This window comes from Lineus longissimus, chromosome 17, assembly GCF_910592395.1.
Source record: "Lineus longissimus chromosome 17, tnLinLong1.2, whole genome shotgun sequence".
Taxonomy (NCBI): Eukaryota; Metazoa; Nemertea; class Pilidiophora; order Heteronemertea; family Lineidae; genus Lineus; species Lineus longissimus.
In genome coordinates, this window is record NC_088324.1 from 12,406,064 (window position 1) to 12,431,013 (window position 24,950).

General features: G+C 44.1%; 3 protein-coding genes and 1 long non-coding RNA gene across 4 annotated transcripts; 3 read left to right on the top strand and 1 right to left on the bottom strand.

The window, feature by feature from the left end:
* Positions 1-108: 108 nt before the first annotated feature.
* LOC135501076 (protein catecholamines up-like) lies at positions 109-4,578 on the top strand. The gene is made up of 3 exons (XM_064792829.1): positions 109-939; positions 1,132-1,340; positions 3,143-4,578. Exons 1-3 carry the CDS (start codon positions 120-122, stop codon positions 3,392-3,394), a joined length of 1,281 nt encoding a protein of 426 aa, XP_064648899.1. The 5' UTR covers positions 109-119; the 3' UTR covers positions 3,395-4,578.
* An 840-nt stretch (positions 4,579-5,418) lies between these two features.
* On the top strand, positions 5,419-9,482 carry LOC135501070 (uncharacterized). The gene is made up of 2 exons (XM_064792818.1): positions 5,419-5,620; positions 6,243-9,482. The coding sequence occupies exon 2, from the start codon at positions 6,262-6,264 to the stop codon at positions 8,536-8,538; it is 2,277 nt and encodes a 758-aa protein (XP_064648888.1). The 5' UTR covers positions 5,419-5,620; positions 6,243-6,261; the 3' UTR covers positions 8,539-9,482.
* A 359-nt stretch (positions 9,483-9,841) lies between these two features.
* LOC135501085 (uncharacterized) lies at positions 9,842-13,283 on the bottom strand. The gene is made up of 2 exons (XR_010449551.1): positions 12,631-13,283; positions 9,842-10,947 (listed from the first exon to the last, which is right to left on the bottom strand). It is a non-coding gene; the product is annotated as an uncharacterized LOC135501085 (long non-coding RNA).
* Positions 13,284-14,046: 763 nt separating this feature from the next.
* Positions 14,047-24,018, top strand: LOC135501059 (uncharacterized). Its single transcript, XM_064792786.1, has 2 exons — positions 14,047-14,110; positions 14,535-24,018. The coding sequence occupies exon 2, from the start codon at positions 14,543-14,545 to the stop codon at positions 23,999-24,001; it is 9,459 nt and encodes a 3,152-aa protein (XP_064648856.1). The 5' UTR covers positions 14,047-14,110; positions 14,535-14,542; the 3' UTR covers positions 24,002-24,018.
* The last annotated feature ends 932 nt before the right edge of the window (positions 24,019-24,950 follow it).

Here is a 24,950-nt window from a genome sequence, read left to right on the forward strand (position 1 = left end):
TTGAACACTCACTTGCCCGGTTTTCTCGATAGTGGCGCCACCATTGGTCCAAGATAGTCCTGCCATCTATGAACGTGTGAGCGGAGTGTCCATATTTTAGACGAAACCAAGAGGACAAGATGGCAGCCTCCGTGTCTCGTCGACGTGTCCTTTCCATCTCGATTTTAGTTGCATTTTCTTTGTACTCTTTGGTGTTATGCGGTGATTCTGGTCATGGGCATGCTCATGAACACGGTCACGCCCATTCGCACGACGGAGAACACGGCCACAGCCACGATCACGACGAAAAACCCGGCTTTAAATATTCCTCTGATGCAAATGTACAGGGTGATACAAAGTCACAGGTCCACACAGATCACCATGAACACCCAAAACCTGGTACCAAACCCAAGGCACCACCATACAAGAAGTCCAGTTTGGGTATGATGTGGTTGGAGGCACTCGGATCAACCGCGGTGGTGAGCTGTGCGCCGGTCCTTATTCTTATCTTCATTCCCCTGGAAAACGCTCACGAAGGTGGACCCCTGCTGAAAGTTTTATTAAGTTTTGCCTCCGGTGGACTTCTTGGCGATGCCTTCCTTCATCTCATTCCACACGCGATTAGCCCTCACAGCCATGGCGGAGACGATGGCGGTCACGAGCATTCGCATGATCACCAACATTCACATGCTGATGAAGGGCATGGACATGATCATTCACATCATATGCGTGTAGGACTCTGGGTCTTAGCTGGAATAATTGCTTTCCTTTGTGTTGAGAAATTCGTACGCTATGTCAAAGGTAGCCACGGACATGGTCATTCACACGCCATCAAACCAAAAGAAACAAAGAAAAATAACAAAACGGACGAAGCTGTCCGTAAGAGGAAGAAGTCTGATGAAGATAGCTCTGATGCCGGGAACAAAAAGAAAGGGGATAAAGTTGCTGCAGTTAAAGAAGGTAATTAATTTTCCTGAGAAGCATTTTGGTGACTTCATCAGTGGTTTTGCTCTGATACAAAAGAGAACTTCTGAATAGCTCAACCGAAACTCATTTGATTGAATGATTCATTGGGAAAACACCATGCCTTTTTTCTTCTAAATTCGGGAAGTCAACAGTGTTGGTAAATATCATACTGTCTTACAATTTCAGATGTTGAGGAAGATATCGCAGTTTCAGGGTACTTGAATCTTGCTGCAGATTTTGCCCACAATTTCACAGATGGTCTGGCGATTGGTGCTTCTTACTTGGCCGGGAGGAACATAGGTATCATCACAACGATAACAATCTTGCTTCATGAAGTTCCACACGAAGTCGGAGACTTTGCTATTCTTGTTCAGTCTGGGTGCTCAAAGAGAAAGGTAATCAGAACTTGTTACCATCTTGTATTGCTTTGTTGAAACTAGTTCCCCCACATTCATAAAATCTTTGGTCAAGTTGATCCTTCAGGGTCATCCTTGAGTTACTAAGAAAAGGGCATTAGTCTGTATGTATCAAACAGTCAGTTGACATGCATGCTCTTTCACACTTGGCAAAGTCGCCACTTGTAAATGTATACCATATGATATTTCATAGTTCCCTAAGTTTGATAATAGAAATAACAGGTCAATAGACATACATGTATCATCCAATGGGCATCACCAATGATTCAGTCACACATGATGCTACCACAATGATTTCAAACTGTGGGTATCTCCTGATTTGTCAAACATATGTTGGAAATCCTTCATCAAACTAAATAACAGTACACGTGGATGAAGTGCAATATATTGACTATTTGTAACATGCTGGCTGATGTCTCGCTCATTATATTATTGATAATCTGCCAGCTGTTCATCCTGATTTTAAATGTATAAATTAGGCCATGCCAAATGTTTATTTTATGGTGACATGTTGACACACCCTATCAGAAAATTGATATGGTGCCATATTATTTTGACAACATACATGTATGTTTGGCATGCTGGGCTTTGTAATGGTGTGAAACAAAAAATAAATTAAACAAAGCTGACAGAGAAAATACACATTTCATCACATTGAGTAGTGTTTCATCTAGAAATTTAGAAGGGCAGGGATTTGGGAAGTTACCAAAGAAAATGGCAGGGTGAACTGAAAAAGAGCAAGGTTCTGAACTGAAGCACTGGTAAAAAATGCATGAGCTTTTCTGAAAACCTGGGAGCACTTTTAGAGGGCAGAGTGCTATTTTCATCTTCAAGAAATACTATTTCAGACAGCTTTTAACAGCTGTTGTCCTTCAGCCCTTCTGTTGCTATTCTAACGGCTGTTTGATGAATGACATGGCTCATGCTTGCAGCAATGCAGGATAATATATTGTGATAATCACTTGATCTGCTCAAACATGTCCACTGCTGTGCTTTCTATTGATCATGACATATTGATTAGAGACCAGTTTATAATTTCCTGCAGCAAACTGGAAGCTTGGGGCAGCTGCAAATAGTGATTGTGCTATTGACAATGTGACCAGCTGAGATGGAAATGGAGAGCAAAATCTGTCAGTTTTCTTGTCTGGTCGTACAGGGTGGTACAGAGAAACATCCCCTGATCAAGACCATGCTGTAACATCACAATCATGATAAAATATTGTAAATGTCACAAATCTAATGAATAATCGAACAAACAGATGGAGTGATGCCATTGCTAGTATGCATATTTACATCGATTAGTTGTGCAGAGTTTGCTGACATTTCTGCCTGTTTAAATATTATCTGAATACAGATGGTGACTACCACAGTAATTTGATATCACCACAAATGGATGGATAAATCAACTGTGATATTGAATTTCTTGATCACATTGTATTGAGAACAGTTATCTAAAAAGTGATTAGATACTGATTTGATACTGAAACATGTGTGTTTTTTCTCACTGTCATTATCATGGTGAATGAAGTAAACTAATGACTTGGCAATCGTTTTTAAAAATGCTGTTAACAACTTTCTTCATATTTGCTTTATATTGTATTAACTTTGACATTCAGCCTGAATTTGTTCAAAGAACTAAAGTCTTTCAGACTTGTTTGGTGGGTTATGCTTTCAACTGAAAAAAAACCAACTGTTATCCTCAATACTGGGCCCTCTGTTCACAAATGTGTCATTCTCCCACAAAACATAATCATTAACAACGATTTCTCTTGTTATTTCAGGCAATGTATCTACAGTTTTCAACAGCTATTGGAGCAATGTTAGGAACGGTGTGCAGTTTGCTGGCGGAGGGCATCGGCGATGCGGCAGTTGCATGGATCTTACCATTCACGGCTGGTGGTTTCATCTATATTGCGACCGTCTCAGTAATTCCTGAACTTCTGGAGGATTCCAAGCCATGGCAGAGCTTCAAGGAGATTGCGGCGCTTTTAGTAGGAGTTTTCATGATGGTGGTTATAGGAGAATTAGAGTAATTTTGTGCAATCCTTATAGTTCCCTTGTTCTAATCCATGCAACAGAGCATCTAAGGTTGGCTTTTGTTGTCCAATCATGTTTCATTTTGTATCTCCATATGTGCTACATGCAGGTTGTGTCAGGTCAAGTGTTATGATTATAGCCCCAATACAAGCAGCTCCTGCAGCATAGCAAACCACATTAATGAGTACAGAGGCTATAATTGTACTGGGGCTGTACATGTAATTGTATAACACTTTTCCATACACTCCTCAATATAACAATTTGTATGGTTTTGGATGTACATACTCTTTTAAAGACAGTGTGCTGAAGAAAAATAACACCAAGGCTTGTCACCAAATAAATGAGAGCACTGCCCTGATGTACATGTAGGATCACAGTTTGAGTAAATTGTCAAGAGTATTAGAGTCCCCTCCGATAGTACATGTAATTGTGAATGTATTTGTTGGTTTGACAGTTGATAAGTAAAATGGTGGAAAGCTTGACCCAGGATGATCCAGTCGCTGACATGGTTGTCGATTCAACATAATCGAGAACTGTAAATGGAAGGATTACATGTACTTTTCCCCAGGACTGGTTTTCCCCATTTTACTTACTTTTAGTTCCCTATGTACTAAAGTTTAGTGGTGATGTGGCTTCTAAATAAACAATTTTTTTGCTCTAGCTCTTATTTTTGGTTTGTTTGTTAAAATGGATTTGGCATTTATGTCTTCTATTCGAGTCATAATATAATTTTGCATGAATTGTAATGAATCTGTTGTTAGGCTTTGGCTGGTATGGACAAATTTGATCATTGTGATATATTGCTTGCCAACAAAACAAAATATGTGATTTGCAGTCAACAGCCATGTCATAAAGACAATACCACTTGTATACATGCTTTGGCTTTATTATGTTTAAAGTTGATCAAGATGAAAATGGTTTTGGCCCTTCAGCTATTTGCACATTTCTGCAGGTAGAGAAAGGGATTTACAAAATCATTGTCTATGTATCCTTTAAAACATTGTGAAAAAGATGTCTTGTTTAGCTGGCTCCTTTTACTCATGTGTAATGTTATTTTATCTGTCCTAGCCAGAGCAGGGTTTAAAAGGTCTGTTGTGTATGCTTTGTATACATTTGTTGTACATTGTGTATGTTTAACTGAACAAGAGACTTCAGTAAGTGAAGAAATAGAATACTATTTCCGTAATTTTTGTCTTCTGTTAGTTTTTTCTGATGAGATTTCCAAATTTGTAGCCCAGCAGTGTGCTTGTTTAGACTAGAGGTATCTCAATCTTCAATGTAGTGAGGTTGGTTGCGACTTTACACTGTCTGCAGCCTGGTTGGCTGTGAGTCATTATCAGCTGACTTGCTGATTGTGAATTTGTCTTTATGGTAGGCATGGATGTGTCTATCAGCATCTTCCCTTGTTTAATGTTGGTTGTGACTTGGACCCAATGTCTCGGACACAGCCATGTCCCCAGACAAGGAAGTTGACCAGACTTTGAAGATTGATTATCACCATGGCCTTGAATGATGAAAAGCTGAAATGAAAACACAATAACACGATTAGGCAGCATCATAACCAACCTAGACCTAAGAGAAGAGAGTATCGCAACCAATCTCAACCAAATACAAGTCAAAGGGAAGACCATATCACAGCCAATCTCAACCAAATAGAAGACAAGACATTGCCCTCAGTAAACCTCAACCATATATAAGTCAAGACAATGACAAAAGTCACCACAAACCAAATAGAAGGCACAACCAAACCACTTCAATAAATGAGTTGTGCCGTCTTCTTCAAAGAGTGCACAACCTGTCCTTTTGACTGTCATTCACAGCTCACTGCACAATGATAGAACATACTACACACAACACCATTGACGAATCCAAGTAAACAGCCATTCCATGATAATAATGTAGACATTTTGATAATTCAAAAAAGAGATTCGATTTATCATTACAAGACATTGAACTGTCATATACTAGGTATAGGCCTAGTGATAGTTGGTCTTGGTTGAATGGGTATGGTCACAACACACCCCTTGATATCTCACTCTCTCAAGGGATTGACAGAACCAAGGAAGTCACTCTGATACGTGGACAGTCTTGACAGGTTTCTGAAGATTGGGGAAGCGAATGTGAACAACTACAGTAAGGCGCAACTGAGAGCTGGTCACCGAGGAAGACATATATAACCAGGCTAGCTAGACGAAACCCTGGTCAGGACACCATCTCTAAGGGTAAGATTCAGCCGGAGTTTATTTCGTTCACGAACTTTTACCATAGGCCTACTGAACACTCACGAGGTGTTTATATTTGCTGCCGACTGTTAGTAAGTACGTCTGTCTCACAATGATTCTCCATGAGTATAACATCGCCATTCCCCCGTGTAGGAACTGTGGAGTTGGTGCTGAAGTCAAGTGGAAGACACTTCTCCGCGTGTTGTGACAATATGATGATTCTGGGCTCGGTATGCCAACAGAACATGGTACTATCAGAGTCTTTCGTTGAACGTCTCTTGTCTGAGGAACTGAGGAGACGCTATGCCTTCAAAACATGAACACCAGGTGTGGCATAATGCCAACTGAAAAATGACAGAAGAGGAACTAGAGAAGATAATCGCAATTATTGGTCACGTAGATTTACTTTCTACGCTATTGAGAAATTCTACAATAAGTTTATGCCTGACCTAAATGGTCGTTGTGAAATTTGTCTCTTCATTATAGGTAGGTCTTTCTGTAAGCAATATATTTTGTATTGATAATATTTGGCTATTAAACAGTGTATGAATAAAATATAATCCATTACTGAAAGACGGCTTTTTCAAAAGAGTTGAATTCACCCTGCCTACTTTCATTTCAGTGTCACCGCTAAGTCCTTCATGTCTGACTTTGAAGAACCCGAAAGCCCGATAGGCAGTGTTGAAGACGTTCCTGCAGCTCTATCAAATGAAGAACAACCGGCTGTCGCCGCAGAGAAGCCTGACGAATTCTTGCAGCCGACAAGCGAGTACGACACTGTACCCGCGGCCGCTGCAAAGGGATCACCGCCAACCGATTCTGCCGCGGACGCCGACACAAAGTCGGAAGCGGAAAGCAAAGAAGATGTCCCCGTCGTTTCCCCGACTCCTCCCGGCGCTGCTGCGAAAGACACTGCAGAGTTGAAAGCGAGAGACGAATGTGATGTCCTAAGCGGAGCTGGACCAACCGACACTTCTACCGACGCCAGCAAGGAACCAGAAACGAGGAGTAGAGATGAAGATTACACAAGCATTTCGACAGGACGAAAGATTGCTGACATCGAGTTTGAGACACCAATGATGGCGGACAGGTTCACAGAGTTATCTTCCGCACGAAAGATTATTTATGGCAAGGATGACCTCGGATCCACAGACGAACCATGGACCTCACAAACGAAGACCTGGAGTTCTCATAGCAAAGACGAAGAGCCTGAAACAGAGAAAACCATGTTCTGTGACGTCTTTCGTTGCGACGACTGCACTCTGCACAAGAACAAGCAAGACTCCGACAGCCTCCCTTTATCTTTAGCAAGTGAGGAACCGCGTGATGGAGAGATGTCGCCATGTTCTGTCTGCCAGAAACCAGGATGTGGGGTCTGTACTGTTTTTAAAGAGGTCAACCGATGGTCTGGAACGATTGGGCCCGATTACGGGCAGCGAAGCCGCCGGGTGAAGTTTGGAGACTATGGACACGAAACCGAGTCTACCTCGTCATCGTATCGTACCGGAGGATGGTCAGGGTCTGGGGGTTACAGAAGTAGCAGCAGACGAGGATACACGATCGAAACAGTTGAAACAACGACATCTTCCAACTGGAGCGAAACCCAAACCAGTGCTTCCGAAAAGGACCAGACGTCAGCCTACCCCGATGCGATCCAAGATTCGACATATAAATCATCCAGCTATACAACAGAATCTACCCCTCCAGCGAAATCTTACTCCGGAGATGACTGGTCTACGAGTCGTACTAGAGAGACTGATTTCCGGGAGGGGCCGCGGTATGAGGAAGACTTTACAACATCTAGGACTGGCATCACCAGGTCAAGCGCTCAGAGAACAAGCAAGCCATACGTTTCAGAGCCGTACGTCGGACACGTTGGTCCGGAACGGTACGACTTGCCGTTTTCCGCAGTTACAAGACCTTATGCCTCGTATTCAGGCTCTCCACTGATTCCGAGCAGGGCTGCGACAACAGCGTTTTATGAACCACCAACACGAAGAGTAGGACAACCCCTGGGGTACGAAACAGCCACGCCCAGCTGTCCTGTCTGTGAAGACCACGACAACCACATGAAGCAGCGCTGCGAGATATGTCACATCCCAGGTTGTCGTTACGAAAGTACCTCGCCGGGGCTACACCCAGTCGTGTCGACATCATGTTCACGTCCACTCTGGCCTTCATTGGTCAGCCCGACTTACGAATCGTCCAGACCTACCCACATAGATCTCGACTCATTGCTGAAGCAGCATCACTGCAGGATCTGTCACATACCAGGGTGCCGGTACGAAAGTTCCAAGATCGATTTGGCAGGGCTAGGAGCCATCGGGCCAGCCGCTTCACACCCCGTCGGCCAGTATTCGCTCACTCCAGAATCAATAATGCTTAAATATGCGGAGAAAACACCAATATGTGGGATATGTGAACCCGAATTGATGAGGCATTGCAAGATATGCCACCTGCCAGAATGCCGCTACGAATGCTCAAAGACCGATTTGGCAGGGCTAGCAGCCATTCGCACCGGGGATACCTCTTCGGTCTTAAGGTCTGAAGTAACTTACCCAAGTTTGACGCCGTCCAAATACGGAAGCGCAGCGTGGCCACCAACGACAGGAACCGGTAGGCCTATCAAACAATTTGGAACCCCTACATACGAATTCAACAAGCCGCACAACTCACCAACGGCAATGCCAAGTCAGTCGCTGTCCAAATCGGACCAGGATTTCAGACCTTCAGCAGATGAAATAAAGTCACAATCATACGTATCCACCGCGACAAAACCACTGAGGACAACATCGTTCAGAGATGATTTTGAGGACACAAATGACACTGCTCCCGAATACAATAAAAAGTACCACGCGTTCAGTGCGCGGTATTACGGACTTACCGCTGGGGATTCTGCCGCCGAACTAGAGGCCTAGTGAACTATAGCAGCAACACCAACTCTGTTGGCATCGCTTTTAAAAGTTGAAACGTCCTATACACAAGACTCTTAAATAGTATCCAAGCGTCGGCAACACAATTTTATGTGGGTGCGTCGTCTTTGTCTGATTGTGACTTTGTCTCTTGCGCCCGTTCAAACTTCACTTGCCCAAAGCGTCTGTCCATATCAAACTGATTGTGACATTGTCTCTTGCACTAATCCGAAAAACGGACAAAGACAATGTATGTACCGCAGCCACTCGGAGAACATCAACATCAGTGGGTTTTGTAGCGGATTATCATTTGACACTGGTGCATAGCTGGACTCTTTACAGACTAACTGAGATATCGAAGTTCCATTTTCGAGGGAACATTCATCAAGTGATATTAGTACATGTACTGTCATCTGATTGGTTGTGACATGGTCTCTACAGCTAGGGAGACATACAAGACATATGCCTTCCCAAACCAAATAATTGCTTGATGTGAATTTAAACAGTTTTTGTAAATCGTCGCTGATAAATGATCGAGATATCAATTGCAAGAACAGCTACTGTCATCAGCTTGGTTGTGACAGTGTCTAGGACGAGTGAAGACGGCTGGTAACTATACTATTCAGATCTTGGACATTGTAGCAGCTACTGTGATATTAGAGCTTACATATCAAATCTAGATTTTAGAACGCAGCAGGTATAGTTGAGTTGGATTAGCATTTCATTGTGTAATGTGCATGCCTACTAGGCTCGCCAGGAGACAACGTGCATGCTCTGGTAACTTGATATATATGTCAAGAACAGAAACATGTCGCCGAAAAGTCGCAGCAGCTCCTGGTGGGTATACTAGTACCTGTATGTTTTCGAAATTCTATTCTTTATGGTTTTGTTTATTTCGAGAACTTATTTTCTTATACAAAAAAAATTCCGATATCTGTTATGCACATTTATTTACAAGGTTTGACTTTGTTCGTTGCGATTCTGCTGTACATTAGGCAGGTTTCGAACTCCGCTCGAACTTTCTCATTTGGAGGAATTTGTGAAGAGGGAGTCCTGTCCCACCGACCACGTTCTAAATTTACATATGTTACATCAGTATCTTTCGCTTACACATTCTTACACCAGTTAAATGCATCAAATATATTTACATTTGTGCGTTTGATACGAAGCATCTACAATTTACTGAACATGATCAATGCCATTTACAGTCATATTTTTTTATATCACCTCGAAGGTGGTCGTCCTGAGTTGTCTAATCAAGACCGCTCGGTTACACCGCAAATGCAAAACAAAACCCAAAAACCTACAATGAGGTATTACTTTCTATTCTAAAAGAACTTAAAGTGAACATTTGCCCTCAAATTAAAACCTAGCGGTCCTTGGTTGTGACACCAAGGTTGTTGGTTCTTGGTTGTCGGTCTCAGGTTGTCGGTCATTGGTTGTGACACCAAGGACCACACGATCAAAACGAAACAAAACTTTCCATTACTGTCACTATCAATGGTGATATCTATCCTATTACCGAGGTCTCTTTAGAATACCTTTATCAACTCATAAATCTTTTTACAGTTCATTTGACCGTCTTTTTAAACTCAAAGACAAGCAAGTCAATAGATTTCCTGATTGCTTGTCTTCGTCCGTCGTTTCCTCAAGTCCGTACCGAAAGCAGGCAAATTCACCTTAAAACACCTTGCATGAGCCTCCATAATTTGACATTATTTTGCTTTCAGACTAATGTACCTTACGCCGGAGAAAAACATGTCTCTGAAGAATACGGTTGTGAAATGTTTCTGTATTCTGTATCGAGAATTCATATGCATTGCTTTAAAACGTTCTATCCAAGTCCAAGATGAGGTGTACACTCATCCGCAGTGGTTCACCTCTGAAAGCAAACACTGGGTGTACAGCAGAAGACACATGTACTCGCGGGAGTGAAGCCGGGCGATTCCATGACATTTTCTGCGTTTGTGATTGATCGCTTTCTTCAAACGTTGGCATGGTTACAGAGGGAGTTGCACTCTTCTCTTACGTATTCTCCGTTACGGAAACCCGTGTTTACTCTCTTGTTTTAAACCATTGCTGAATGACCCTGACGCCGTCTTGCGGGAAGATGCAATCGAAGCGAAAACCTATTCCGGCGCGCGGGACGATGATGGTGATGAAAGTTCCGTTGCCTCGGAAAATTCGGAGCATTAGGGACTCTCTTTACCGTGTTTAACGAAGACCTCTCCTTCCCAGAATAAACTGCATCTACTGGCGGGATAGACTTGATGTCAGACGGGCCTCGTCCTGCTTTCTTTTGGGCACGAACGAGAGCTGCGGAGATTTGCTTCAAGAAGCTGCGGTGTCGGGAGATTCTGGTCTCGCGCGTTTGATGACCGTCATGATGGTGTTGCCGTCTGCGGGCACTTTCAACTACAATGATAAAGGGAGACAAATATAAAAACAAAACCTTAGAGTCATTTCGTTCATCATTTCTATGCAAAAGTAAAACCATTGCCATGTTTTGCTTTACCAAAAAGGCAATAGAACGGTTTAGTCAAAGTTTTTTAGCGCAAAAACCCAGACAAGTTCAATATCTCTTCAGCTGTGACCCAAGGTCCAAGGTTTTTAAATGCTGAATGTCAACTTCTATTAGTCATTTGTGTTTGAGGTCCCTGGAATGAGACTTTGATTTTGTTTTGAGGACTTTTCACAAGATATTATAATCAATTAAAGGAACTGTTCGTAACACTCAGCTTTGGCCTCTTCATAACTAAGACTTTATTTTGGGGTAACTTTCACCCGTCGCGTTTCCGCGCCCTATCACCCACGTTCTCCATACATGTTTGCTTCTTATTACTCATTCAATGGCTTAAAGTTCTGGCGCCTGGCGATGGCGGCTACACAGACAGTCTTCACAATATTTATTGTTGTGAATATCAAGATCGATGTTTCGAAAATGTCCCCCTTTACAAGAAATGTGCCACCATCTTCTTGGAAAGCCATTGGAAGCACAGATTTAATCTTTGTTGACACAGGTCAGTACCCAAAATTGGCAAGATTCAACACTTTTAATATGGTGCGATGGCAATAATCTATAAACTGAATTGATTTATTGGTATATATCTACAAACTGTACAGATTTATGGTGATGGTCTGATCTTATGATCTCTCCCTTAAGGTCATCTTGATATGTCCTCCTGCGCATATTAAATGTAATGACCTGCTAAGATGATCTAACTATATTAATGATATTTATCAGAGTGACATTGACAAATTTATATTTGAATTGCCTAGTTTTTAAATATCACTGCACTTCAAAACAGTAAAAGTTGGCCCACGCCCAAGTAGGCAATGGGCAAGGGTCAGGGGATCTTTCAAATTCAGAAGAACAATAGGTCTAGATGTCAATATTTTGAGATGAAGTAAACCAAACCGCACTCAACTTTGGCAGTGTTTTGACTATGTTTTGATTACTAAGATAAATGTGTTAAGCAAGAAACTTGTGATATGGCAACCTCTTCAAAAGTCTTTTTTCTTCTTCTTTTCTGCTCGATTGTGAGCATAGTGAGAGGCATTTTTCATACCATCCTTGACCAAGGCCTTTTAGATTATAAAACTTGCCCCTCCCCCTTCCCAGACGACGTCTAAGACGAACCGAAACACAAATTAAAGGGCACTTTCGTTTCGAAAGCAGAGTACATGTAATACTCGTTAGCGCAACGACCATTGAAACGGGGATTTTTACTTCCCTGCTTGCAGTGAAGGAGGCTCCACACGGACGAGGAAAGCGATGGCATGACTGTCTCGCAGTTTGTGCCGAATTCTCTCGAAATACCTGGATATTGTCCAGGCAGACATGTGAACTGGAACCTGAGAGAAGTGACTGTTGAACAGGGCTCAATGGACTTCAGTAACACAATTCCCAATATTTCTCAGTCTCAAATTACTCCTAAGGGTTGGAGTGGAGTGATATTTTGTATGTGACCTTAGAGGTCCGATTCACCCACTTGAGAGTTTCCCACTGCGGCTATTAAAACTACTAGTATATGTTCGGCCTATAGGCAGTTATATTTGGGAACGCTGAAATCGGGACGAAATAGTCAAATGCCTCACCTAATGCGCTCAGATCTGGAATCCTCCGCTCCGTCGCTCTGCCCTCAACTTCCCCGTCATCAGATCCCGAGCTTCGCTGCGTCAACATCTCTCTCCGGGGAGAGGCATTACAGAGCTCCTGCCAAATGACTATCAGCAGGAAGCAACAGAAAAGTGGCGACAGCTTCATGTTTACTAGGTCCTCAGTTCCTTATCAAAATACAAAAACAATAACAAAATGCGTTTTTGCATTTAAGTTGTGTCCGGGGTTTCTTTGGATTATTGAGGTGTTTTTTCTCTCGAATAGGTAAGAACTGTTCCGCAGGCTATCCTCAAATCCACATATTTGCGAAATCGGTCGATGAAAAAGCTATTTGGGACTTCTTCTATTTGAATCCGATGAAATTCAGTCACGAAAATTGATTTCTACAACGTAAATGCGCGTGGTTGCCGGGCCGTTCTCCTTTTAATACTTTTATAGGACACACAGTCGTCTGCTTGCGTCAAAACTCTGACCTACGCGCGCACGTTCCGAGTTCCACTCAGCAAAAGTAAACAATAATTGCTCATACGATTGTCCACTGACTACAAATATATTGACTTAATTGTCATTTGTAATGAATTACGATATGATATCACCCTGTTTTGATATTCTTCTGAATCAAAACGACAAACACAACTCCTTTTCAACTCGACCCTTCGGGGACAATCTCAGAAGTCTACCCGCGGTGTTTGGTCCAATTCTGCCGAATCTCGTCCCAATATTGGACTCTTTCCAGGTCAAAACGGAACGTGCAAGAATATGGAATATAATCAATGTTCCTCGAGGCAATTTGCGAAGTCTCGCCTATATTGTAGAATCAAGAAAAGAGTCCTTAATGGCCTATACTCGCGGACATATTTAATATACGGGCTCATTACTTGGCATGGCCTTATTTGAGGAAGTGGCATTCATGCACTGAAACCTGAAACCTGAAACCCTAGGGGGGGGGGGGGGGGGGCAGGATGAATTTGAGTAAGCGAGTGTTTCAGGTGATTTGACTCTGCTCAACGTGTCAACTGTCACACGACTCTGAGTCACGTGATTAGCAGCTTCATCGTACAATTACATAAGAAATGAGTCGGAAAGGAAACGACTCTTTTCAAGAAGAGTCAAAACTGACTCCTTGCTGGGTCAAATGTCTCAGTTGCCAGGCAACTGTCTCTGTTGCTTGTTGAGACGAGTCGTTCAGCGGGTGCTTGGTCAAAAGGAAACGATTCACCGAATGAGAGTTGTTCTCGTTTCCTCGGGGCTCGTAGCCTAACATAGATTCAGTGAATCCCAGTTCTGCCTATTGATGACCATTATTCAATGACGAGAAGCGATTCTGTAAATAGGTCAGCGAAACTAATGTATAGTGTGTATGTCATATCATTTCATTTGTGATGAGATACGATATAAGAAAGTCTGCCAAGCGATTTTCAAGGAGGTGAACTAGATTATTAAGAAAGACTCGTTGTGGTAAGTAAAAAAGAAAATCAAAACAGGGGTTGAATGATTATGTCCACAGATCGAAGGGTTTTCTACGTCTCAGACAGGCTCATAGGGAAAGGTTGGGTAGGCCATTGCTTTAAGGGCAGTCTATACATTAACCAGAGCACTCCCGTGCAACCAGACGACCCAAATTGTATAAATGAGGGTCCTGCCATTTCATGACGATCGGGGGGGGGGGGAGGGGGGCAGGGCAAAGCTTTAGCAAAAACAGTATACCTTTCGTCCATATCTTGTTGACAATCCCTCCCCATCTGGCGCCCAGATTCTAAATGATAGATGAAAAGCATTATAGAATTCAAGAATTATAGTGTAAATTGAATTAATGTGTCGGGAACAACGGAACACAACATCCATATTCATGCAGAAGTTAACAAATGGTGTTTACTTGCAGGCCTCACCATGGCAACAGCGCAAGCCTTTGAAGAGCTGTCACCCACAAGTCGACTGTGTCCGATGTGCCAGACAGAACAGCCCTTTATGAAAGCAGTGGGACCATGTAAGCATGAAGTTTGTCTATCATGTTTAGAAGCCAACATTGGCAGTCACAATATCGCTGTGAATGCATTTTCCTGTCCACTATGTAATTGGACTTTTGATGCTGAACACATGAATGGAGGGGACAAATCCACTAGGGTCTCAGCCGAAGAGCGACTCAAGACCATAAAGGAGAAAGCCATAGATTCAAAAGAAGAGGGATGTACCATCAGGGTAGACCCTGACATAGAAGATGGTGCAGTTAGAGCAGAATCACAATCAGGTGATGAAAAGAGACTAATTGTCTCCAATTCGATCAGGCTGAACGTAGAAGACAAAGAACTCAAGTCAGAAACAGACGAGGGTGAGGAATCTACCATCAACCCAGAAACAGAGGATACTGAGGCAGGCAGCATCAGGGAAGAGACTATAACTCCAGATGTTGAGAACCCTCCCCCAAGGTTACAGCCCGAAACAGAAGATGACGGAGCCATCAAGGAAGAAGAATCAGAGGATGACAAGAAACCTATTCTGTCCGAGTCGGAGGCAGAGGAGAGTGAGGAATACATCATCAACCCAGAAATGGAGGTTATTGAGGCAGACAACACCAGGGCAGAGACTTTAACACCAGATGTTAGTGAGGAACCTTCCATCAGGGAAGGGTCAGGAATAAAAGATGTTGAAGAAGCCATCGTCGCTCCAGAATCAGAAAAAGGAATAGATGATGAAGCTACAGAAGAGTCTGAAGCACAAGTTGGCAAGGACCCTACCAACTGGGAAGAGTCAGAGGTAACTGATGGTGAAGAAGCCGTCGTCGCTCCAGAATCAGAAAAAGGAATAGGTGATGTAGCTACGGAAGAGTCTGAAGCACAAGTTGGCAATGACCCTACTAACTGGGAAGAGTCAGAGGTAACTGATGGTGAAGAAATCGTCGTCGCTCCAGAATCAGAAAAAGGAAAAGGTGAAGAAGTCACGGAAGAGTCTGACGCACAAGTTGGCAAGGACCCTACCAACTGGGAAGAGTCAGAGGTAACTGATGGTGAAGAAGCCGTCGTCGCTCCAGAATCAGAAAAAGGAATAGGTGATGAAGCCACGGAAGAGTCTGAAGCACAAGTTGGCAAGGACCCTACCAACTGGGAAGAGTCAGAGGTAACTGATGGTGAAGAAATCGTCGTCGCTCCAGAATCAGAAAAAGGAATAGGTGATGTAGCTACGGAAGGGTCTGAAGCACAAGTTGGCAAGGACCCTACCAACTGGGAAGAGTCAGAGGTAACTGATGGTGAAGAAACCGTCGTCGCTCCAGAATCAGAAAAAGGAAAAGGTGAAGAAGTCACGGCAGAGTCTGAAGCACAAGTTGGTGAGGAACCTACCATAAAGGAAGGTTCAGAAATAAAAGATGGCGAGGAAGATGCGATCATTTCAGAATCAGAAAATCGTCGTGAAGCCAAATCAGAGCATGAAACACAAGTTGGCGAGGATCCTTACACCAGGGAAGGGTCAGAAATAAAGGACGGTAAGGAAGCTGTTTACAACCCGGAATTGGAAAGAGAAATATTTGCCGCGGTGGACCCTAAAACACAAGTTCGTGAGGATCCTACCATCAGGGAAGAGTCAGAGATAAATGATGGTGAGGAAGCCGTCGTCACCCAAGAAAGAGATATGTGTAGTGGAGCCACTGGGGAGAATGAGCTACAAGTTTGTGAGGACCCTCCTATTAGAGAGGCATTGGAGATGACGGATGGTGAAAAAGCCACAAACACCTTAGAATTGGTCGGTGGTGAAGCCATTGCAGAGTCTGAAGCACAAATTAGTGAGGACCTTAACATGAGGGAAGAGTCTCAGATAAGAAGTGTCGAGGACGCCATCATCGTCCCAAAATCAGAAATCATGCAAGATGTAGAACCAAAGGACAGTGAGGAACCTATCACCATGGCAGAGTCTGGAGCAAAGAACGGTGGGGATGATGTAGATAGCCGAGAAGCAGAAACCCTGGATGGCAAAGGGTCAGTGTCTAAAACTGACAAGGCAGCCATAGCTATGTCTGAAAATCTTAAAACCAAGGCCGATAAAGGCTCAAATAGGAAATATCATGATCAAATTAAAGCAACTGATATAGCAATGGAATGGAAGCTCTTGGATAAAAAACCTGCAAGTTGGCTTGAATCATTTACATGTAACCTGCTGAAAATACTACAATCCGGTGTTGTCACATCGTCTCCAAGATCACCCGGAAGATCAACGATGAGAGCAGAGCATTTGTGTAAACTTCATTCAGCTGGACGCACCACTACTGAATCTAGTAGTTGTGTTGTGAAAACATCTGGTTTTGCGTTCGTCGATGCACCAGTACCCGAATCATTCAAATTCAGCAACACAGAAATCAAATACCCATTTTATGCGACATCATCTTCCAACAAAGTCCTTTTGAAACCACCCACGTTTCTGAAGGAATTCCTGAATGTAGAATCCAATGGAAATGCCGACCCGAAACAGATGAATGGGGAAACAGAAAACACCATCAGTGCAGAAGAAGAAAAGCAGGATAATGAGGAAGTCAAAGTCAGAGCAGAGACGTTTAAGGAGGCCATTTGTACTGCATCTAAAACACAGGGGGTTATCATCAAGGCAGGATCAGATCCACAGGATGGTGAGAAACCAGAAGAGTCTGAAACACATGGTATCCAAGAATCAGACTTCGACGAAGAGGTGAAGAGACCAAGTGGTAAAGAAACCAATGTAAATGGACAATCAGATACACAGGTTGGTGAAAAACCAAAAGAATCTGAAGCTCAGGATATCCAGGGCCAGGGCATAAATCCAGAGCCAAGCAGTCAAAATGGTGAGGAAGTCAACAATAGGGAAGTGTCAGAAACACTTTGTGCAGAGCCTGAAAGACCAGATATTCGGGAACCTGATTTACAGTCAGATACAATGGATGTTGAGGGCTCAGACAACAGGTCGGGGTCTGAAACAAATGTTTTAGAATGGGCTGCTGAATATTTTACTGCTTTAGAGGAAGAAGCACAAAATGGTAAAACACGCAATTTTGGAAAAGAGCTGGGATCAAAAAGTCTTCGTGAATCCAATGTTAGAGCAGATCCAGAAACAAGAGATGCTGCGAGATCGGACATTAGTTCCGAGTCGGAAACAAATGAGCTAGAATGGGCTGCTGGATATTTAACTGCTTTAGAGGAAGAAGCACAGAATGGAAACACACACAGTATTGGAAAAGAGCTAGGATCAAAAAGTCTTCGTGAACCCAATATTAGAGCAGATCCAGTTACAAGAGATGTTGAGAGATCGGACATTAGTTCCGAGTCGGAAACAGATGAGCCAGAATGGGCTGCTGCTCATGAGGAGCAGGCTTTCTGTGGCAATGGAAAGAGAGAACCAGGCCTACAGGACAGGCAAACAGACAAGGATATCATTGGGGTAACCAAAACAGATCTGACATATCTGGGAGTTGGGTCAAATTTCGAAACACCAGATCCTGATCAGACAATGTCCAGGTTTCCAGAGATAAAATGTTATCTTTGTTTCCACAAGGACCACACGACAAGAGCAAAAATGGTGTGCGAAGATTGTGGTGACATCTTTCTGTGCCATGAGTGCAGTGTCGATCATAGGAAAAGCAGAGGTACAATGCGACATACTTTGACAAGAATCGGTGAAGCAGGCAGGCGGAGTGCAGGAATCTGCAAACAGCACATAGTGTTGTTAAAGTCATATTGCAAGTTTTGTGTCAAGCCAGTTTGTTGCGTTTGTGTCCAGCTATACCATAGTAAGCATGAGGTTTGCCAGATGACGGATATGATCGCAGCATCTGTTGATGAACTCCTATGCTGCTTAGCACAGGCTGAAGACAAGATGCAACAATTGAAGACTGAGGAGGCCAAAATCAGATGTGCAAGAAAGGCAAAAACCGATGTGAAGGCAGTCCATCTAGAAGGGCTTCGACTACAGAAGCATAGGTTAGTTGAAGAAACAAGAAAGAAAAGTCTGGGTGAAATAGATGACGTCATTTTGTGTGCTGCAGCCAAGGTCTGTGATGAAATGGAGCTGATCATGAAAGAAACCGATATTGAATTAGAGATGGCAGGTTTTGAATGTAATGGGGGCATTGGTAGTGCGTGCAACACTGAACAGGAGGACAGGTCCCTAGGTGCCGTCGCCAATGCCAGAGATGACCTTGTCAGTTGGATTAAAAATGGAGAGTCATTGCTACAAAACGTAAAAGCACATCCCACAAATCTCAAAGATATGTCTTTGGCAATTAGCATGCTCCAGAATGCAATAATGTTTGAGCTGAGAACGCAAAATTCAGTGCGGTATGGCAGAAAGTTAACCCAGGGATCAGTTGTCGCTGCTGACTTCTCAATGGATTTGGAACTCCCGGATTATAGGCAATACGGTGTGATTGGGGGAATCCGAATCTTGGGTGAGATGGGTTATGCCGCAGTATGCCGATCGGCAAAGGGTCATACTGATGATCTTGTTATGTTCGGAAAGGATGGAAAGGTTGAGAATATGATTGAAGATATTCCAAAGGTTCATGGAATGGACATCAATGCTGAAGACCAAGTTGTGTTACTTTGCGAAAATGAGCAGGTCCGTGACTACTACATCAAGGTGTTCTGCAACGAGACGAACGAATGGAGAGATTCAAAGTCTTTTCCACTACCAGAACCACTGTCCATGGCACTCTCAACAAGAGATTCCTGTTACATCTTGAGTAAGGGTAGAGGAGGAGTTCGAGTGATTACTGAAGTTGGTGACAGCGGAAACATCATCCAAAAGCTATCCTTGGCAACCCCTGTAAGAATCCGAGACCACTTCAGAATAACGACAACTGGGAAGCATGTATACACCATGGGAAAAAGCTCAATAGCAGATTACTTCTTAGTGGACGGTAGCCTCACACCAACTGGTCACTTGAAGTACGGGAAATCGGGAATTGGGGACATACGGTACATGTTAGACATCTCTGGTGTATACTTCGGTGATTTGTTTACAATAAGGTATCATCCAGTAGGCGTATCAGCAGTGGTAAAATTCGACCCTGCAATCAAGACAAGCAAACATATATCTGTTCATAGGCAGAGGGATGACAGGGCTATTGAGCGGAAACCCTGGACTCGTCTTCATGTTCGCGGAAATCAGCTACTCCTCTCAGATGACGGGAAGATTTCTGTATTCAAGCTAACAGCACAAGCAAACATGCCAGTGAGAGAGGCCAACGTTAATAGGCTAGCTCAAGAAACACTGATTGGTGGTCGGACATTTTCCAAACCAACAGCATCATCAATTGCATCAGCAACCCCACCAATTGGATCAGCCTCGGCCTTGGGTAGATTTTCAAATCCAAAAGCTACAACATTGTTAGTTGGATCAACAACAGCATTTGGGGCATCTTCAAGTCCCAAGCAAAGATCATCATCATTGGGCCAAATACAAGCAGCTCCAAATAGATACTTCTCTGCCAAATCTACACCATCACCAGTTTCAACAGCTTCAGCACCTGATGGGTTTTCATTCTCCAAGGCTACGGCATCACCTGTTGTAACAGCAGCAGCTCCTCGTGGGTTCTCATTCCTCAAGGCTACCGCATCATCACTTGTTCAAGCAGCAGCTCGTGGTGGACTCTCATTTCCCAAAGCTACAACAACATCAGTTGTAGCAGCAGCAGCTCCTGGTGGATTCTCATTTCCCAAGGCAACACCAGCATCAGTCGTAACAGCAGCAGCTCCTGGTGGATTCTCATTTCCAAAGGCAACAACAGCATCAGTTGTAACAGCAGCAGCTCCTCGTGGATTTTCGTTTCCCAAGGCAACAACAGGATCAGTCGTAACAGCAGTAGCTCCTGGTGGACTCTCATTTCCTAAAGCTACAACAGCATCAGTTGTAACAGCAGCAGCTCCTTGTGGATTCTCGTTTCCCAAGGCAACAACAGCATCAGTCGTAACAGCAGTAGCTACTGGTGGACTCTCATTTCCCAAAGCTACAACAGCATCAGTTGTAACAGCAGCAGCTCCTTGTGGATTCTCGTTTGCCAAGGCAACAACAGCACCAGTCGTAACAGCAGTAGCTCCTGGTGGACTCTCATTTCCCAAAGCTACAACAGCATCAGTTGTAACAGCAGCAGCTCCTTGTGGATTCTCGTTTCCCAAGGCAACAACAGCATCAGTCGTAACAGCAGTAGCTCCTGGTGGACTCTCATTTCCCAAAGCTACAACAGCATCAGTTGTAACAGCAGCAGCTCCTTGTGGATTCTCGTTTGCCAAGGCAACAACAGCACCAGTCGTAACAGCAGTAGCTCCTGGTGGACTCTCATTTCCCATAGCTACAAAAGCATCAGTTGTAACAGCAGCAGCTCCTGGTGGACTCTCATTTCCCAAAGCTACAACAGCATCAGTTGTAACAGCAGTAGCTCCTTGTGGACTCTTATTTCCCAAGGCAACAACAGCATCAGTCGTAACAGCAGTAGCTCCTGGTGGACTCTCATTTCCCAAAGCTACAACGGCATCAGTTGTAACAGCAGCAACTCCGGGTGGATTCTCATTTCCAGAGGCAACAACAGCATCAGTTGTAACAGCAGCAGCTCCTCGTGGATTCTCGTTTCCCAAGGCAACAACAGCATCAGCCGTAACAGCAGTAGCTCCTTGTGGATTCTCGTTTCCCAAGGCAACAACAGCATCAGTTGTAACAGCAGTAGCTCCTGGTGGACTCTCATTTCCCAAAGCTACAACAGCATCAGTTGTAACAGCAGTAGCTCCTGGTGGACTCTTATTTCCCAAGGCAACAACAGCATCAGTCGTAACAGCAGTAGCTCCTGGTGGACTCTCATTTCCCAAAGCTACAACGGCATCAGTTGTAACAGCAGCAACTCTGGGTGGATTCTCATTTCCAGAGGCAACAACAGCATCAGTTGTAACAGCAGCAGCTCCTCGTGGATTCTCGTTTCCCAAGGCAACAACAGCATCAGCCGTAACAGCAGTAGCTCCTGGTGGACTCTCATTTCCCAAAGCTACAACAGCATCAGTTGTAACAGCAGCAGCTCCTTGTGGATTCTCATTTCCCAAAACTACAAAAGCATCAGTTGTAACAGCAGCAGCTCCTGGTGGACTCTCATTTCCCAAGGCAACAACAGCATCAGTTGTAACAGCAGCAGCTCCTGGTGGACTCTCATTTCCCAAAGCTACAACAGCATCAGTTGTAACAGCAGCAGCTCCTGGTGGACTCTCATTTCCCAAGGCAACAACAGCATCAGTTGTAACAGCAGCAGCTCCTGGTGGACTCTCATTTCCCAAAGCTACAACAGCATCAGTTGTAACAGCAGCAGCTCCTGGTGGATTCTCATTTCCCAAGGCAACAACAGCATCAGTTGTAACAGCAGCAACTCTTGGTGGATTCTCATTTCCCAAAGCTACAACAGCATCAGTTGTAACAGCAGCAGCTCCTTGTGGATTCTCGTTTGCCAAGGCAACAACAGCACCAGTCGTAACAGCAGTAGCTCCTGGTGGACTCTCATTTCCCATAGCTACAAAAGCATCAGTTGTAACAGCAGCAGCTCCTGGTGGACTCTCATTTCCCAAAGCTACAACAGCATCAGTTGTAACAGCAGTAGCTCCTGGTGGACTCTTATTTCCCAAGGCAACAACAGCATCAGTCGTAACAGCAGTAGCTCCTGGTGGACTCTCATTTCCCAAAGCTACAACGGCATCAGTTGTAACAGCAGCAACTCCGGGTGGATTCTCATTTCCAGAGGCAACAACAGCATCAGTTGTAACAGCAGCAGCTCCTCGTGGATTCTCGTTTCCCAAGGCAACAACAGCATCAGCCGTAACAGCAGTAGCTCCTTGTGGATTCTCGTTTCCCAAGGCAACAACAGCATCAGTTGTAACAGCAGTAGCTCCTGGTGGACTCTCATTTCCCAAAGCTACAACAGCATCAGTTGTAACAGCAGTAGCTCCTGGTGGACTCTTATTTCCCAAGGCAACAACAGCATCAGTCGTAACAGCAGTAGCTCCTGGTGGACTCTCATTTCCCAAAGCTACAACGGCATCAGTTGTAACAGCAGCAACTCTGGGTGGATTCTCATTTCCAGAGGCAACAACAGCATCAGTTGTAACAGCAGCAGCTCCTCGTGGATTCTCGTTTCCCAAGGCAACAACAGCATCAGCCGTAACAGCAGTAGCTCCTGGTGGACTCTCATTTCCCAAAGCTACAACAGCATCAGTTGTAACAGCAGCAGCTCCTTGTGGATTCTCATTTCCCAAAACTACAAAAGCATCAGTTGTAACAGCAGCAGCTCCTGGTGGACTCTCATTTCCCAAGGCAACAACAGCATCAGTTGTAACAGCAGCAGCTCCTGGTGGACTCTCATTTCCCAAAGCTACAACAGCATCAGTTGTAACAGCAGCAGCTCCTGGTGGACTCTCATTTCCCAAGGCAACAACAGCATCAGTTGTAACAGCAGCAGCTCCTGGTGGACTCTCATTTCCCAAAGCTACAACAGCATCAGTTGTAACAGCAGCAGCTCCTGGTGGATTCTCATTTCCCAAGGCAACAACAGCATCAGTTGTAACAGCAGCAACTCTTGGTGGATTCTCCTTTACCAAAGCTACAACAGCATCAGTTGTAACAGCAGCAGCTCCTGGTGGATTCTCGATTCCCAAAGCTACAACAGCATTATATGTAAAAACAGCAGCCCGTGGCGGATGCTCTTTTACGAGAGCTACAGCAGCACCAGTTACAGCAGCTCCTCTTGGTGGATTATCATTTCCCAAAGCTACAGCATCATCAGTTGTAACAGCACCAGCTCCTGGTGGATTTTCATTTCTTAAGGCTGCTGCATCATCAGTTGTTCCGGCAGCAGTTGAGCTTTTGCCAAGCGAGAAACGCTCCATTGGGATAGTTTCATTACCAGAGGAAACAACTGAGTCATCATCAGAGGAGGAAGGTAGAATTGAACTACAAGAATCAGCACAATCAGTCAAGGAAGACTCCTTTCATACAGAGCTACAAGAAAAAGCAATTGAGTCATCATCACCCAAGGGATACTCCTTTGGTACCCCAAACGAAGTAGCTCAGAAATCACTGGTCAAGGAATTCAGAGTTGAAATGCCAGAAGTTGAGCCATTACGAGCCAAATGTGACACATTATCGACAGACAAGAACAAGAAGAAGATACAGTTGAGGCAACACCTGCCATCAGTACAGTTGAACAAACAAAAGAACTGCCAGCAGGAACAGTTCAGCTACCAGAAGAAACCACTGATGCATCACCAAGTAACGTGTACGCCTCTGAGACAGTTGAACTCCAAGAAGATGCAGCTGAAGGATCATCGGCCGCGGAACACACCTCTGATAATGATGACCTCATAGAAGATGCAGTTGAAGCACCACCAACCAAGGGATATGCGTCCGATCCCGATGCAGGCCAAGAAGATTTATTTAAGGCATTAACAGCCTTGCGAAACGCATCTGACACAGATGAACCCCAAGAAGATTCAGTTGAGGCAGCACCAGCGATGGGGACTCGAAATGCATCTGATACAGATGAACTCCAAGAAGCTTTTGTTGTTGAAGCATCACTAGTAGAGGGATACCCCTCCGATGCAGATGAACTACCAGAAAAAGCAGTAGAGATACCATTAGCCGAGGTATACGCCGCTGATACAGATGAATTCCAAGAAAAAACAGCAGTTGAGACAACAGCCGAGGTATACGCGTCCGATACAGAAGCAGACCAAGAAGATTCAGTGGAGGGATCACCAGCAAAGGGAAATGCATCTGATACAGATGAAATCAAAGAAGCTGTTGTTAAGATATCACCAGCCGAGGGATCCGCTGCTGATACAGATGAACTGCCAGAAGAACCAGTTGAGACACCAGCAGATGGATTCTCCTTAGGAGCAGTAGTAGTATCAAAAGACATCACTGCAACAACACAAGCCACAGAATTCTCCATCTCTGGGTCTGAGAAGCCAAAAGCAAATCCTGGATTATGTGGTTTCTCTTCTAAAGCAGATGTAAAAGCAAAAGCAACAATTGCATCATCGTCAGCAACAGGATTCGCCTTTGGAGCAGCAAAACCAACACATGAGTCATCACCAGCATCGGGATTCTCCTTTGGAACAGCAAGACCGAAAATCGAGTCATCACCAGCCTCGGGATTCTCCTTTGGAACACCAAAAGCAACAGTCAAATCATTACCAGCTTTGGGATCCTCCTCTGTAGCACCAAAAGCAACAGTCGAGTCATCACCAGCCTCGGGGTTCTCCTTTGGAACACCAAAAGCAACAGTCAAGTCATCACCAGCCTCGGGATTCTC